At 47.7% G+C, this 15,915-nt stretch overlaps 1 protein-coding gene across 1 annotated transcript in view; it reads left to right on the top strand.

Annotated features, from left to right (window-relative positions):
• The window catches only part of SMYD2 (SET and MYND domain containing 2), a 53,707-nt gene that overhangs the window by 30,118 nt on the left and 7,674 nt on the right, over positions 1-15,915 (top strand). The window contains exons 3-7 of the mRNA XM_018060735.1: positions 653-763; positions 3,394-3,454; positions 4,169-4,293; positions 9,793-9,860; positions 12,567-12,669. Of these exons, the coding sequence (XP_017916224.1) occupies positions 653-763; positions 3,394-3,454; positions 4,169-4,293; positions 9,793-9,860; positions 12,567-12,669 (468 nt within the window). The remainder of the gene's footprint in view (positions 1-652; positions 764-3,393; positions 3,455-4,168; positions 4,294-9,792; positions 9,861-12,566; positions 12,670-15,915) is intronic.

The following is a 15,915-nucleotide window of genomic DNA, read 5'->3' as shown; positions in this document are numbered from 1 at the left end:
GCCTGGGGCAAAAAGCATTGAGACCGGTGTTAGAAAGGCGTCCAGTTTTCCTCTTTTATCCAGTGACTCTTCAGGGAGTCTGTGTCCTAAATATTCCCGAGAGTTGCCCTGGCCAGACTTTTCACGGGTCCTTGATCGAGCCCTCGTCTCTGGTAGGATTTTATCACCCATAGAAGAGGATGAGGTGCTGTGGATGTCACTTCTCGGTTATTTGCCCTCATGTGAGAACAGAACCAGACCAGAACCGTAGGGAGCAGAGCCAGACCAACAGCTGATACCCAAGTCACTCACCCCGTGACTGGCATGACAGCGTCCACAGATAATGCAAAGGTATGCGTGGTGTTCGGAATAGTGAGGGGCGTGAGATGCTTGAGGAAACCACACAAAGCAGATTTTCTCTTGCCAGCAAGCTCAGCCAGGCCTGAGTCAAGGTCATACAGCCACGTCTATCTTAAAGGATGTTTTCGTCTCTAACTTTTGTGAGCACCGTCGTGTTTTCCAAAAGGAAACATATTTCACTTGACCTCAACTAGGAGAACTTGCTGCATCCTCTTGTTTCGAACTTTATTGCTGTGTGTGTGTGTGTGTGTGTGTGCGTGTGCGTGCGCGCACATGTGTGTGTGTGTGATATATTTTTTTTTAACTTTCCCAGAGAGAAGATTGGCCCATGCACAAGCTGGAATGTTCTCCCATGGTTGTTTTTGGGGAAAACTGGAATCCCTCCGAGACTGTAAGGTTGACAGCAAGGATTCTGGCCAAACAGGTGAGGAATTGGGAACAGGTTCAAGTGTGTTTTATTTTTTTACTCTGAGGTCAGAAAGATGAGTGAGTGACCCGTGGTGATCATCTCTCGCTCAGCATTCTGGGACCGCATTTCCCGTCATGTTCCTGTGGACAGAGATGAGTGCAAGGCTCCAGGAGTGAGCTGGCTTGTCTGCCTTGTGCACCTAGGATGTCACTCATCCCAGGCCGGGAGCACAGCCGCTGCTAAGTTCTGAGCTTTTATATGAGACAGGTTTGCATAGAAAAATACGGCCTCTCAGGGCATGAAAACCTGAGTGACGGTAATGAGAGCGTCCTAGGGAACCAGACTGGCCTTCAAAGCTTTGGGAGGTCCCCTCTTCCCTTCTCTTACAGCATGCACCCCTGCTGCCACCTCCCCTCACCCCCCGTCCAGGGCTGGCTCCTGCTCCCTCTGTCTCCATACTCGTCCTGCCTCGGCGGGCAGGGAATGGGGTGAGATAACCAGCATGGCACCTGCTGGGAGAGAAACAAGAGGAGTGGAAAAGTAAAAATCAAGGCCGGGGAGGTGGGGTGGGAACGATGTGGCCATCAACAGTTTCCTCCAAAGATGAAGCCAGGGCTGGCTGTCCTGACCCCTTTTTGGCTCAGTCCCGTACTGATTGCATGATAATAAGACGCCTGATCTTGACAGGACCAGCTTAAATGGAGGGGAGGAAAATGCCACAAGATGTGTCCTTGTGACGGTGAAATGGGCTGCACGGAGCTTAAAAGGCGAATGTCCACAGAGCTGCTTGCCAGCGATAAGCTGCGGGCAGGGCCTCTGTACTGGAAATCTTAAAGCTGAAATTTCATCTGCCCCTTCGTTCTATCTTCCCTTACCACACCTCCCTCCATTTAAAACTTTCTGGTTTTTTTTTTTTTTTGATCGAAACCAAACGTGATCATAATGGTCAACTCAAATCTGTCCCCAGACCAAGTTAGGCTCCTCGACCTCGTAAACAGAAGTAGAACATTTTGAACCTCTGAGGTCATAGTTTCGTTATGTTCAGCCTGGGTCAGGTGCTTGATGAAATGCCACTTCGCCCGCTCAGGGTAACCAGAGGCACTCAAGGCTGGCCTTTAGAGTGGGAACGAAAAGTCAGAATTGTTTTCGCTGGAGGAGGTTAACTTTTGGTTCCTTGCTCACAGTTGTCTTTAAATACAGGCCAAGTACTTGGTCGGAAGGAAAGGGTAGGAGAAAATGGTGTGACTGGGTGAGTGTATGTGTGTGTGCGTTAGTTGCTCAGTCGTGTCCGACTCTTTGCGACCACATGGACTGTAGTCCCACCAGGCTCCTCTGTCCCTGGGATTCTCCAGGCAAGAATACTGGAGTGGATTGCCATTTCCTTCTTGAAGGGATCTTCCTGACTCAGGAATCGAACCTGGGTCTCATGCATTGCGGGCAGATTCTTTACTGTCTGAGCCACCAAGGTGTCAGGGTAAATAAGCCATCAGATTCAATCCGTAAGCATCTTGCCAGGATTGAGTGACCAGTCTCCTGGTTCTCCCCAGACCCCATCTCCTGACATTATTGAAAGTGTGGTGGTTAAGAATTCAGAAGGAGTTGGTGCCCTTTTCTGAATGAAAAGTTTTCCCAGGCAAAATGACTTACTAATCTTATAGAAATGGATCCTATGAATGGGAAGATTTCCACTCCAAAAAAGAACTATTGAAATGTTTTGGCCCCAGGAGGGTAGTCTGAAAGCTATGATGAGTTTATACCAGTTTCATTCAACTGTTATTATAATTACTGCTACCACTAATAGTCTATTAAATGAAAAGTTACCTGGCCATCTTTTTATCTCTGTAGGACTTAATGATTAAAAAAACAGACCATTTGTATTCTAGTCACTTGCAAAGGTTTCAGGAGGGGGACAGGCTACCCAACTACCGAGGGGAAGCGTAACATGTTAACTAGGGAGGTGAGCACGCCTGGGTGGACCACCTGAATCCTCAAGCTGAATAGCCCGATTACAAAGACACGGCCTTGGGCCGGCTCTTGAGCTCTGCGTTTGAACTCTTGTCAACACCAAGTTTATTCATGTTCTCAAAGCCTGGCGGATTTACTATTGTCAGCTCCTCTTGGGGTGTCTAGAACAAAGCCGGCAACATGTTTCAAGTGAATCTCGGCTCACGGATACAACCGAAAGTGTTCTTTTTGAAACGCAGGAATTTGAGATCATTTTAGCCTATGCTTAAAGAAAGTGTAAAATGGATGGGGGGCGGGGGTTGATTTTGTTCCTTTTTAGAAGGAGAGATAATAAATGGGATGGCTCATCTATAGACTCGGTCCTTTTAAGTCGGGGCCCTAAAAAGTTGTTTTCTAGCCACTGTTCTTTCCCATAACAAGCATTTTTGAGCCTACTGTGTGCATAGCATTATCAGGGTGTTAGGAATGCAGCCGATGCTTTTAAAAGCTTTTCAAAAGAGTCCTTTGGGTTTGGACGTTGGGCAAATGCTCTCTGAGCCCAAATGGCAGAATCCTTGACTTGCTCTTTACTTCATTTAGAACCGTTGCTTTTTTCTTCATGTTGATGTAAGCGTGAAAGCACTGTTTTTTGCACAAGTTGTTGCAGTCTGTAACTGTGTGATTTCTTCCCCAATTACTAGAAAATCCACCCAGAGAGAACACCTTCAGAGAAATTGTTAGCCGTGAAGGAGTTTGAGTCACGTAAGTCTGTCTGTGACTGGCTGAGGAATTATTTCAGCCACATGTTTTCTGTGGATTAGACAGGATTGAAAGAAGGAAGGGATAGCTGGGTTCTTTGTGGTGGGGGGGATTTTATAGTTATCAGTTTTTATTTTGACTTGTGTGCTGTTTTGGAAAATGGACTATAACTTCCCCCCGCCCCCTCAGTTGACAGGATTGCTAGGAAATAATTAAGGGGAAGTGTGAACTTGCAGGATAAATTATTACATCCTGAGCTATCTCTTGCTGGCTCTCCTGGCATGTTGAATATTTTTTGGATCTTTGCTGAATTGCAGTCCTGTACACAGCTGATGTCCTTACTGGAGGCATTAAATCAGGGGCTGTCCACTTTCTCCATCATGACACAGACTCTGGGGCCAATTGGGGGACCCTTGACTAGACCAAGGCTGGTTATCAGTCACTGCCACTATTCCTGACCTCACTGTTAATGGTCAGTTGAAATTCCCTGTCCTGAGTGACTTCAATTTGTCAGAGGAATAGAAGGAAGAAATGGCATGCTCTTTTTGCCCTAGGGCTTATTAGTTAGACCAAGGGAGGAGGGATAATATTTCCTGGGGGCTCCACGTGTTTTTTTTTTTTTTTCCTTTCTCTCTATGCCATTGATAGTACTGAAAGGATGTATAGCTAGAGATCCAGAGTTTTCTACGTGCTGAATAATGGTTTGTTTATCCACAGATCTGGATAAATTAGACAATGAGAAGAGGGATTTGATTCAGAGTGACATTGCTGCTCTCCATCACTTTTACTCCAAGCACCTTGAGTTCCCCGACAACGATAGCCTAGTAGTGCTCTTTGCCCAGGTAAGCACGCGAGTGTCAGGCGACACTTAGTTTAGCCTTTCCTTGCCAGTGTCCCTCTCCCAGCACATAGCTGGTGAAAATGAATGAAAGCAGAATGATGCCGTCTACCTGATACAGTTCTTGACATCTTGGTCCATGTTTTGCCTAAACTGACCTTGAGCAGATCAGAGTCCTGTCTGTGCTGGCCATCACCAATGGTGGAGCGTAGGAAATCCACCCTCCCTGTGCCTCTTGCTGCAGAAAGAGTTTATGAAAACAGAGTTGCCAGGATCCCAGAACTGTGGGAGACTGCAACACCTTTGGATGGAAGAGACCATTTGAGATTCCTACATTCAATTTTACTCTTCTCTTAAACCTTCCCGTCTGACAGTAGTGAATTGTAGGTTTTTGTTTTTCTTTACTCTTTCTTTTTTTACTCTTACCAACACTGTGTTGATAAAGCAGAGGCAAATACAGATGGCCAGGAAGGACAGACATCACAGAGAGGAGCCTGAGTGGGTCTAGGTACAGTAGGTCTTTCCCGATGATTGCTAAGTAATCCTGTGTAGACTAGAAGCCTAGATTTACCAAAATCAGATAGGATTAAAAAAAAAAAATAGACTTCTAGACAAGAGCCACTTAAATGCACCAAGGAACTGATGACCAACCTTTTGGAAAGGCTGAGGCTTGGCTGGACTTGGCCAGGACAGGAGAAGACAATGTGGTCAGCACCCTGGGCTGGATGCGTGTGGCCGCATCCTTCCTCCTGTTTCTGTGAGGGTGGCTCTTCCTGGCCTGACTCACCAGATCAGATTTCTCTCCCTAACATACGCTTGTGTTTTCCCCTACAAGCCTAATGTGTAGTTGAAGGTGACCTTCGCAGAGGGAGAAACACTGGAATACTGTTTTGTGGGCGCAAGTCGCTACACTCCCCTGCCTTCAGTGTCTAGACAGGAGAAAAAGCTTGGGTGGGTACTTACACACTGTTGTCTTAGAAGAGAGTAAGCATCACCTCGGTACTCTTTGAGTCACTAATTCCATTTTTAGGACTCTATCCTAAGAAGTAGTCAGAAATTATGGACAGAAATTGACATGCAAATTGTTTACTGTGTGGTTCTTTTTAAAAAACATAAAAACAAAAAGAAAGGGGAAAAAGGAAAAGGAAATACATGTTATAAATGGTCAGCAGTAGTCATTAGGTAAATCATGGCTTAGATTTTCAATTAAAGTTTATAAAGCCTTTATAAATTATATTTCAAAGAGCAAAGATATGTGAAACGCTGATAACATAATGTCAAGTGTAAAAGCCGAGGGAAAATGTGTAATATGAAAATTTACTTTGGTTAAAAAAAAAAGCTTAAATGGAAGTTCACCATTAGTTATCTCATGAGTCGTGGAAAATTTTTACTTTTTTGGGGGTGATTTTTCTGGATTTTCTACAGTGAGGATTGTGACTTAAGAAAATAGTGAAAAGAAGAGAAGATGAAAAGCACCCATAGTTCTCCCACTTTAAAAATTGCTCCTATAAGGAAAGAGGTGAGTCTTCACCACTTCACTGACCTACTTCATCCCCCAGTGAGAACTCTTGAGAACAGTTTGATGAGTTCCTTGATAGACTTTATGTTTATGTGGATTTTTTTCTGTTATATGACTGTCATAATCAGAAAAAAATGCTGTTCTCAGTAAAAGAGAAAATGGGTTCAAGTCATGGGTGTTAAATTAGACATAATGAAAAACCTTCCTGATTTCATTATATTATCCTGGGATTACAGCGTATTTCCCTACCCACGCTAAGGCAATGGATTTGGGTAACAGTACACAGTGGAGGAACTGACTTCTCCTATTACATTTTTAGAAAAACTTGGATATATGACTTTTCTGGATTAGATGAGGCATGGTTTTGTGAGAAAGCAAGAGTGATGAAGTAAACATAAGGTATCTTTTCACTTCCAGCAACAGAGTAGTGCATGCTGATGGGCCTTCTCAGTGTTGACATAGTAGATATGGGACCATACTTACCAAAAATCAAGGCAGTTGATGTCACAAATCAGTTCAGTTCAGTTGCTCAGTTGTGTCCGACTCTTTGCGATCCCATGGACTGCAGCATGCCAGGCTTCCCTGTCCATCACCAACTCCCGGAACTTGCTCAAACTATGTCCATCGAGTCAGTGATGCCATCCAACCATCTCATCCTCTGTCGTCCCCCTCTCCTCCTGCCTTCAATCTTTCCCAGCATCAGGGTCTTTTCAAATGAGTCAGTTCTTCGCATCAGGTGTCCAAAGTAATGGAGTTTCAGCTTCAGCATCAGACCTTCCAATGAATATTCAGGACAGATTTCCTTTAGTATGGACTGGTTGGATCTCCTTGCAGTCCAAGGGACTCTCAAGAATCTTCTCCAACACCACAGTTCCAAAGCATCAGTTCTTCAGTGCTCAGCCTTCTTTACAGTCCAACTCTCACATCCATACATGACCACTGGAAAAACCATAGTTTTGACTAGACGGACCTTTGTTGTCAAAAATAGAACTGTTAAATTTGTGCTGAAAGTGACTCAGAGTCCTTGAAATTTGGACTGACTCAGAGTATTCAGGGGATAGATACAGATACAAGCACACACATATGTAAATATAGGTAAGTAGTTTTTTCAAAGGCTTTATATTAATCAATATAATAATGGAGATATCATTCCCTGGAGAAGGGAAAGACTACCCGCCCCAGTATTCTGACCTGGAGAATTCCATGGACTGTATAGTCCATGGGGTCGCAAAGAGTCAGCGACGACTGAGTGACTTTGACTTTCATATTAATCAAATCATAATATCCACTCTGAGACGGTGCGCATACACACCGATGTACATACACACGCACCTTCATGTCTTTTCTCACATACAAAATTGAAAGGGGACATTCGGTATCCCCAAAGAAAACTCTGAAGCGCAGGTGGAAAGCGCTGTCCCAGCCCCAGCCCCTCTGGCCCTGCTGCTCAGCCCGCCCCCCGCCTGCCCCCCGCATGTCCTCCCCTCTGGCCTTGGAGCCCTTTCCTGTCTGGTTCGTGGGAGGCTGTTGTGGGTTAACTCGTGGCCCAGCAGCAGCTGGCAGCAGAAGGTGACTGCGCTCCTTCGACAGCGCCGAGGCGCATTTTAATCACCAGGAGCATATGCATGGTTGGGAAATGTTTTTTTGGTGTGCAGCCTACATCTAGTCTAAATGCTAATTATGAGAATAGCTTCAGCAAGGCACTTACGCCTGATTTGACTCGAAAAAAAAAAAAAAAGACGATGGCCTATGCATCTTTCTTAACAGGCAAGTTCACTTTTCTTCCCTAGGGATCTTTCAGAAGGGAGGGAAGGCTCGCAGGCAAATTGCTAGGCGATTAGGCTTGAACATTACCGCCAGCTCCCCGATGACACCTGCGTTCGCAGGAGTCTTTCTTTGTGGTGGAAACGCACTCTCCCTCACAGTAAGAGGACGGGGAGAGGGAATAAAGGGGCCCATGGGCGTGAACATCAAGCCGGAAGGAATTTGGAATTACAAACGGTCCTTACAGAGGAAGAGATTACAAAGCAAAGGCGCATGTCTGGGGCCCTCACCCTTCAGAGCTAGTCAGGAGCTGTCAGTCCCGAGATCCATTGTGAAAATTGCTACATTCTTACACGCCTTCTTCCACTTTGCAAAATTTGTTGCTGTCCTATGGGAACCAGACACGGCCGAGGCATGTTAGTATCCCAATCCGAGACTGCGTATAGATCCCTCAGTACCTGGTCAGGTGCAGGACGCATAGTTCAGGCCTCAGTAAATTTAGCTGAATGAATGAAAATCCTGATTTACTCTTAACCCGATGTTGGTTGGTGGTCCCTGGTGAATGATGGTTGGTGAATGTCCTGATGACAGAAGAGGTTAGAGTACCTGAGGCCGACACAAAACACAGTATGCTGTGTTTTCTACATAAAAATGCCTGACACCTCAGGATTCCAAAGACTGTATATTGTTTTACTCACTGCAGTCATCTCTTTTTGCGTTGAAAATCGTAAATACTGGTTGTAAATGTATCGAATGGTTAAAGCTGTAAGTCAAACCCATCGGATTCTTTACTTCTCTATGTACCAAGATTTCCAAGCCTTTGACACTGGCCCTTTGCTTTTAAGTAAAATTACAACCAGAAGAATCAGAGATGAGAACAATTTTAGAAGAAGCATGGTATGGTGAAAAGACACACTTGTGTTTCTGACAGCCTCGCTATTAGAATGCCTAGTTGGACTTTTGACTCCTTTTCTGCCACTTGCTGCTTATATGGCCTTGCATTACTTAATCATTGACCTCCCTGGGCCTCAATTTCCCCATCTTTAAAATGGGGTAGTATTGTAGATTTGAGGGAGGGTCAATGTGCAGCACCCAGCCCAGTGGGTAGTCTGGACTAAGCGCTCAGCAAAGTAGTGTTTCAAAAAGCTCATCCCTTGGCCTGAAACACAGCCGTGCTATGTGTCTGATGGGGAAGAGCCTGACTGCAGCTCATAGGGTGGAATTGTTCAGCATGCACGCTTCACAGACAGCCTCTTAGCAGCAGAGGAAGAGGTGGGCTCTCAGCCTTTGCTGCTGGCTTTGGTCGAGTCACTGCCCTTCTCTGACCTTAGTTTCATCATCTGAGAAGTAAAGGGACAGAGTTCCCTTCCAGCTGTGAAGTTGTAGGTACAAATGAAAAACCCTCACTGAGCTGTCTCCCAGTGGCCTGGGTGTTCCTGGAGGGTGCAGATTTGGCCTGGTCTTCCTTCTCTGCAGAGCGCCCAGCATATAAGGTTTCCTCGGTGAATGTGCAAAGAGTGAGTTTATGGAACAGCCTAAAGTTGGAGATGTATAGTCTTCATCTTCAGCCCGCCAGCTCTAAGCTTGACTTCTAGGATGCTGAGAGCTGCCCTTGGTGATTTTCAGGGTAATACTTCTTGCCACAGATGAGTAGGTGGCCAGTGGTTGATGTGTCTGAGGCAGGAAGGGACATTTGCAGCGCCCTGGCTTCAGGGTCTTGGTCTCCCTGCCTCTCAAGGGGATGGACAGCAGTTAGATTAGCTGTGTAAAGCCTGTCAGATGTACCACCTCACCTTATGAGCGAGGTACCAGATTAAGTGGCTTCTTTTTTTAGCAGAAGAAGACTGAGCACAGAAGGGACACAGTGATGGGCTTGAGATCCCACACCAGACCTGGGGCAGAACTGGGGTTAGAGTGCACATGTCCGGGCTCCCATGCGGCTCTGCAGACTTGAGTCCTTGGGGCCTTAGTGGTGCTTGTGACCTTCCACCACCACGGGCAGGTGGGCTGGACTAGATGCTTCAGACGTGACGGTTCAGCTTGTATCTGTTTACACGTGAGACCGCTCGGTAAGTAGTGTCTGAACGTAGGATACCTTGTTCAAAAGAGGTGTTCCGATCACTAAACCAAACGTCTTCCCAGCTAAAGAGGTGATTTCTATCCAGAAAGAAGCTTTAGCTCATTTTTCCCCCTTTCTCTCTCTCCCCTTTCTTACCGCAGGTTAACTGTAATGGCTTCACAATCGAAGATGAAGAACTTTCTCATTTGGGATCAGCAATATTTCCTGAGTAGGCTGAGTGTGACTTCATCTCTTTCCTTTTTACTTATTTAACACTGAATTTTTTTTTTTAATTTCCAATAACCTCCCTAGCTGCATGTGGCAGACATGAAACTCTGAGTGAATTAAATCCCCTTTTTAATTCTGCCAGATTTCAAAATATTTCCCCTGCATTTAAGGATCTGAAGGTAGTAGTTAAGAGAACAGTTGCTTGTTAAGTCCTGCTAGGTAGAGAGCTGTTATTAAAGAATATTTCAGAGTGCGCATAGAAGAAACAACCCAGGCCCTGCTGAGAAATTTGCTTTTTTGCATAGCTGTGGTTCTGGAAATCTTTGGGTTTCTTTCACTCAAAGGAAAACATTAATTGCTGGGAATTGACTGTAGACGTACATAGGGACTATATAAGCTCCTTCCCTATCTGTCCTTTTTTGAAATATACCAGTATAGAAACAGCACATTTTGGAGGGACAGTATGCTAAAGTAGTGAACTAGGGATAAATTTCACAGACCTATAGGATTTTTCTTAACCTCAGGAATATACAAGTAATTCAAGAAAGGCCAGTCAGTTGACCAGTGGAAATCGTTACAGCTCTGACTTTAACGTTACAGCTCTGTCAAGCATGGCTTTGCCGTTATCTGTTTAGAGGACAGGATAGTCTCCTGATACATCAGTCCCAAACATCAAGCCCTGGCTTCACAGATGGAGCAAAGGAGAGCTTCCAGCACCCCCTATCTGAGTCCATCCACACTGGAGATTAGTTTGGTCTAGAGTGATGTTGCTTAAGCACCTCTGCCTCTAGGTTGGAGCAGTTGCAGGAAACCCTTAACACCCACGCATTGGCCATGGATGGCACCTGAAGCCTACACATCTGTCATACCCAGCTCCATGCATCATATAGGTCCAAAAGAGAAAACTTTGTTAGGGGCATGTCTCTTGAGAAGCTACACAGGCTTTCTCGAACCAGAGAAACGAACAGTGTATTCCCGTCATATTACTGTTTCTATGGCCAAAATTGTCTGCATTTGGATTTCCGACAGGGAGGGAAGAAATGGTTTCAGGAGAGGTTCTTTAGGGCTTTTGCCCTTGAGAAGAGGAAGGAGAACAGAGAAAGGTGACTAGACCTCTTTAGACGGCTTGCGTTGACTACTTCAGCCCTAAAACGAGCCCTAGAATGTCTCCTCTTGTATCTGAAAGAGTGAAAACCAGGCTCAGCATGGTGGTGTCTGAGGCTTCACCCCAGCAGCTGCCACGAGAACACGGCACCCAGAACATGAGTTAGGTCAGGTCTGCCTTCAGGCAGCTCCCCTGCCTTCATGAGAAAGATAGCCAGCGGTCTATTTTGAGCTTGGTTACTTAATACTTCTTCCCTGGTGGCTCAGAGGTAAAGAATCCACCTGCCAATGCAGGAGTTTGATCCCTGGGTCAGAAAGATCCCCTGGAAAAGGAAAGGGCAACCCACTCCAGTACTCTTGCCTGGGAAATCCCATGGGCAGAGGAGCCTGGTAGGCTGCAGTCCATGGGGTCGCAAAGAGTCAGACATGGCTGAGCGACTAAACACCAACAACAAAGTGTTGAGAACAGTGTCTGGGGCATTTGTTTATTTCCTAGGGCCTGATTCCCTGTGCATGACTTGCCAGGGAGCCAGGTGGGCCAGGAAGGAGGGTGGAGATGACCTTTCCCGCAGACAAGACAGGAAACCCCTGCGCGTCCGGCCCCAGGCCAGCCCCACCCTTCATCGAAACTTCTAGCAGTGGCTTCCCCAGACACAGCAACCTGGGGCGGTTCTTCTGCACCGTTTCCAACCTCTCGCTTTTTTTTATCTTCACGGAGCAAACAGGAGAATGGGTTCTGGTCGTGGAGGGTCCAGGCAGGTGACCCCGGCCACCAGAGCCGCTGTACACGTGGATCTGAGTGCCCCTCTGAGTCCCAGTTTCCAGTTTTAATTGGGGGGGAAAAATTCCTTTTGCTGAGAATCATATCAACATTGTGATTTCAAAGGCAGCGTTTTCAGAGATCAAGCACTCTTCCCCTGTAGTTTAGAAATTTCTGTTCTCAGAACTTTGACCTTGATATAACCAGAAAGCTCAAAGCCCTCGCGTAGGCGACTGTCTGTCCCCACTGTCCCTTGTAAAGCGACCCGCGAGCAGCAGGAGCGACTGATGGCCCAATTTTCCAGATGAGGAGATGGAGGTTGCAGAGAGTCAGACGGGCCCCTCCGGGTCTCTCGGGGGATCCCACACCCTCACTCAGGAAGCCGGGCGTCTCCCCCAGTGGTGATTTCTCAACATCTGAAGACAGCATGTTAGAAGTCATCCTCTGATATAAAACCTGCTTGGCAACGACAGCCTGTTTGTCTTGCACAGTGTCCGGTGGAGGAGCAGTTCGCTGTGGGTGTTGAGTTTTGAGTCCTACATCTAACAGGAAGGCATTTGTTGTTTTCACTCTTTATTATGTGTTTTTATTTTTTCTTTGTTTTTGGCTTAGATATCACTATTTTGCACTGCAGATTTCACTTTTCACTATTGTTCCAATTTAAGATGTTAGATCTTGTTATAAATGCATGCAGAACAGCCCCTTAGACCAGCTCTTAGTTTTTTTTTTTTTAATGTCCTGCAAAGACACAGTTTCCATAACTTAGCAAGTAAGTGGCCATGGAGTTACCTAAGCAGTCCATCTGCCTCCTGAGAATGTTGGGTTTTCTCTTCTGATTGACAGTGTTGCACTGATGAATCATAGTTGTTGCCCCAATGTCATTGTGACCTACAAGGGGACCCTGGCCGAAGTCAGAGCTGTGCAGGAAATCCACCCGGGAGAGGAGGTGAGTGTGTGGCTCAGGGTGGCTGTGGCGGTGGGTACCATCCTCGGGTCCTCCGGGTTCAGGATCAGACCTGTGGCGTGGAGTCCATACTTTTCGCTCCCGCTGGGTGCTCACCGTGTCTACCTGTGAAAGTGTTAGTCGCTCAGTTGTGTCTGACTCTTTGTGATTCCATGGACTGTAGCCCACCAGCCTCCTCTGTCCATGGCATTCTCTGCCAAGAATACTGGAGTCGGTTGCCATGCCCTTCTCCAAGAGATCTTCCCCACCCAGGGACTGAACCTAGATGTCTCTTACATCTCCTGCATTGGCAGGTGGGTTCTTTACCACTAGCGCCACCTGGGAAGCTGTGGCCAAAGGGGTGGGGGGGGGTGGACAAGGAAGATTAAATTCGAATAAAGTTCCTCACAAAGATCTACAGAGATTTATAGAGAAACGAGACTGCCAAAATAACCATGATGAAATCTTAGAGGCTCTGAGTTCCCATTTCCAAATAATGGAGTTTACTTTTGATTCATGAATTTCGGCCTGTTTTTCTTCCCCCCAAAGAGCAAAGCAACCCAGCAGTAGCTAATGAGTTACAGCCCCAGATGACACATGGTGTGTTCACATCACATCCCCTGCACCTCTGCCCTTGAGACAGTTCCCTTCCTGGGGATGGAATTCAGATGGGGTGGGGAGAGGCAGTCTGCGGTCAGGGCCACCACGAGCTGCCCTTCCCAGCCTCGGGGTAGGGGGCGAGCCTGCTCAGCGATTCCCTTCTGTCCTGTGCCGTGTGGTTCCACAACCACCGCGTCAGGTGTCTCCCCTTGAAAATGCTGACCAGCCCTTACCAGATGTATGCTGCTGCTACTAAGTTGCTTCAGTCGTGTCCAACTCTGTGCGACCCCATAAATGGCAGCCCACCAGGCTCCCCCATCCCTGGGATTCTCCAGGCAAGAACACCGGAGTGGGTTGCCATTTCCTTCACCAGTGCACGAAAGTGAAAAGTGAAAGTGAAGTCGCTCAGTTGTGTCCGACTCTTAGCGACCCCATGGACTGCAGCCCACCAGGCTCCTCTGTCCATGGGATTTTCCAAGCAAGAGTACTGGAGTGGGGTGCCATTGCCTTCTCCGACCAGATGTATACAATACGTTCTTAAATCCTGATGTCCATAACAAGACACTTGAATTTTTAGGCAATGTAATCACTTTAAATACATTTCACTTAAAATAATTTGGGTTGGGAAGATCCCCTGGAGAAGGCAATGGCTACCCACTCCAGTATTCTTGTCTGGAGAATTCCATGGACCAAGGAGCCTGACTGCTACAGTCCATTGGGCCACAAAGAGATGGACGTGACTGAGTGACTAACACTACCGCTGTTTTTTTAAGTTACATGTCTGGATATTTAGAATCTTTTCAATATGATTAGTGTGGCAAAATGATCAAAGCCTCCATTTCTCTGGGTGGTGTTCAATAAGCCACAGCTGAACTGGGACCGCAGGTCCCATGTACAGATCAGACTTGCCGTCCTATAGGAAATGCGTCCTGCAGGGGGCACCCTGTTGAGGACCCGGGTGTCTCAGTTTATGAATGTCTTGTGGAGGCTGCCCCAGCACCTCTTGTTAAAACAGCCGACGCCTATCAGCCAGAACCTAAGTCCCCAAGCCCCTGCTCCTGGACTGCCTGGAGCACGTTGTCACCTGCCCTGGCTGTGTCTGGACCATGAGCTGTGATGCTGAGCGGCCTCTGTCGCCCTCTTCTGGGCCCTTCTGTCTGTTGCACCCCGTGCCCATCAGTCATTTCGAAGCGCTGAGGTGGGCTCTGGCCACCGGGCAGAACAGGCCTCCTTCCTGTGATTTTGCATGGCACCCCACTCCAGTACTCTTGCCTGGAAAATCCCATGGATGGAGAAGCCTGGAAGGCTGCAGTCCATGGGGTTGCTGAGGGTCGGACAATACTGAGTGACTTCTCTTTCACTTTTCACTTTCATGCATTGGAGAAGGAAATGGCAACCCACTCCAGTGTTCTTGCCTGGAGAATCCTGGGGACGGGGGAGCCTGGTGGACTGCCATCTATGAGGTCGCACAGAGTCGGACACGACTGAAGTGACTTAGCAGCAGCAGCAGCAGCAGCAGCAGCTGTCACCCATCAGAAAGTCACCCTCCGCATTTGTGGGGGGAGTTGCTGCTTTGGGGGTGACCTGCCCTTCAAAGGGGAGGAAGCCATTTGCTGGGGTGTCCGATGAGCCAGGGGTCTCCGTTTCTGCCCTCCGGGCTGGGGAGAGCTCGGGGCACCTGTGAGCACCCAGCTCGTGTGGGTCCCCGCCCCGGCCTGCCTGCCAGCACCCGAGGTGACTGGCACAGTGACGGCTGTGGGACACCCATCTGTTCCATCAGACGTTTGCCTGATGGTGTGGGACGAGCCGCCAGTGCTGTCCCCATGAGTAGATAATGGGCAGTTAAATGCCAGCCTCCTCCATATGCTCCAGGTCTCAGCTATAGAGACTGTTAGGAAAAAGCAAGGACAGGCGGCCTTGATGAGCCCAAAGGTACGACTTTTCCAGGTTTTCCGGCCTGGCTGGGTAAGGCAGCAGCGGGCTGGTGGCCTAGGAGCTGTGTCCTCCTGCACTGACCTGTCCCAGCCTGCTGATCTGACTTCCTGCTCCATCGCCAGCTGGTGGCAGGATAAAGGGAAGTGTGTGTGTGTGTGTGTCCACATATGCGCGTTCATGCTTCCCCACCACCCACCCAGCAGTGCATGTGAGCCATCCCAGGTCGTGAGATAAAAGACGCCTAACAAAGGCCAAGCGGAGACAGCAGAGGCCCCATCCCAAGGCCAAGCAGACTCTTTGCTGATGGTGCCCTTTGCTTCCCTTCCACAAGGGCGTCCACTGCTGGGCCAAAGCCCAGCTCACTCTCTGCGGAGGAGGGAGGCAGGGCTGCTCTGAATCCTCCAACTTACCACTTTAGGGACCCTTTGATTCTGTAAGAGGAGGTGGACAACACTAGCAGCACCAGTTGAAGGAATTCAGTGTGTTAGGGTGAAGATTGTATGCTGAGCTGTGGCCCTCCTCACAGCCACCATCAGGAGTGTCTGCAGAGCCAAACAAGGAGGACACAGCGTGAGCTGGCCTGTGGCAAACCAACTTTTCAGATTCCCTTAGGTTTTTATCGGGCTTCTCTGGTGTCTCAGACGGTAAAGAATCTGCCTGCAGTGCAGGAGACCGGGATTCGATCCCTGGGTCCTGGAGAAGGAAATGGCAACC

This window comes from Capra hircus, chromosome 16 (genome assembly GCF_001704415.2).
Source record: "Capra hircus breed San Clemente chromosome 16, ASM170441v1, whole genome shotgun sequence".
Taxonomy (NCBI): domain Eukaryota; kingdom Metazoa; phylum Chordata; class Mammalia; order Artiodactyla; family Bovidae; genus Capra; species Capra hircus.
This window is presented reverse-complemented; position numbering and strand designations above follow the sequence as displayed.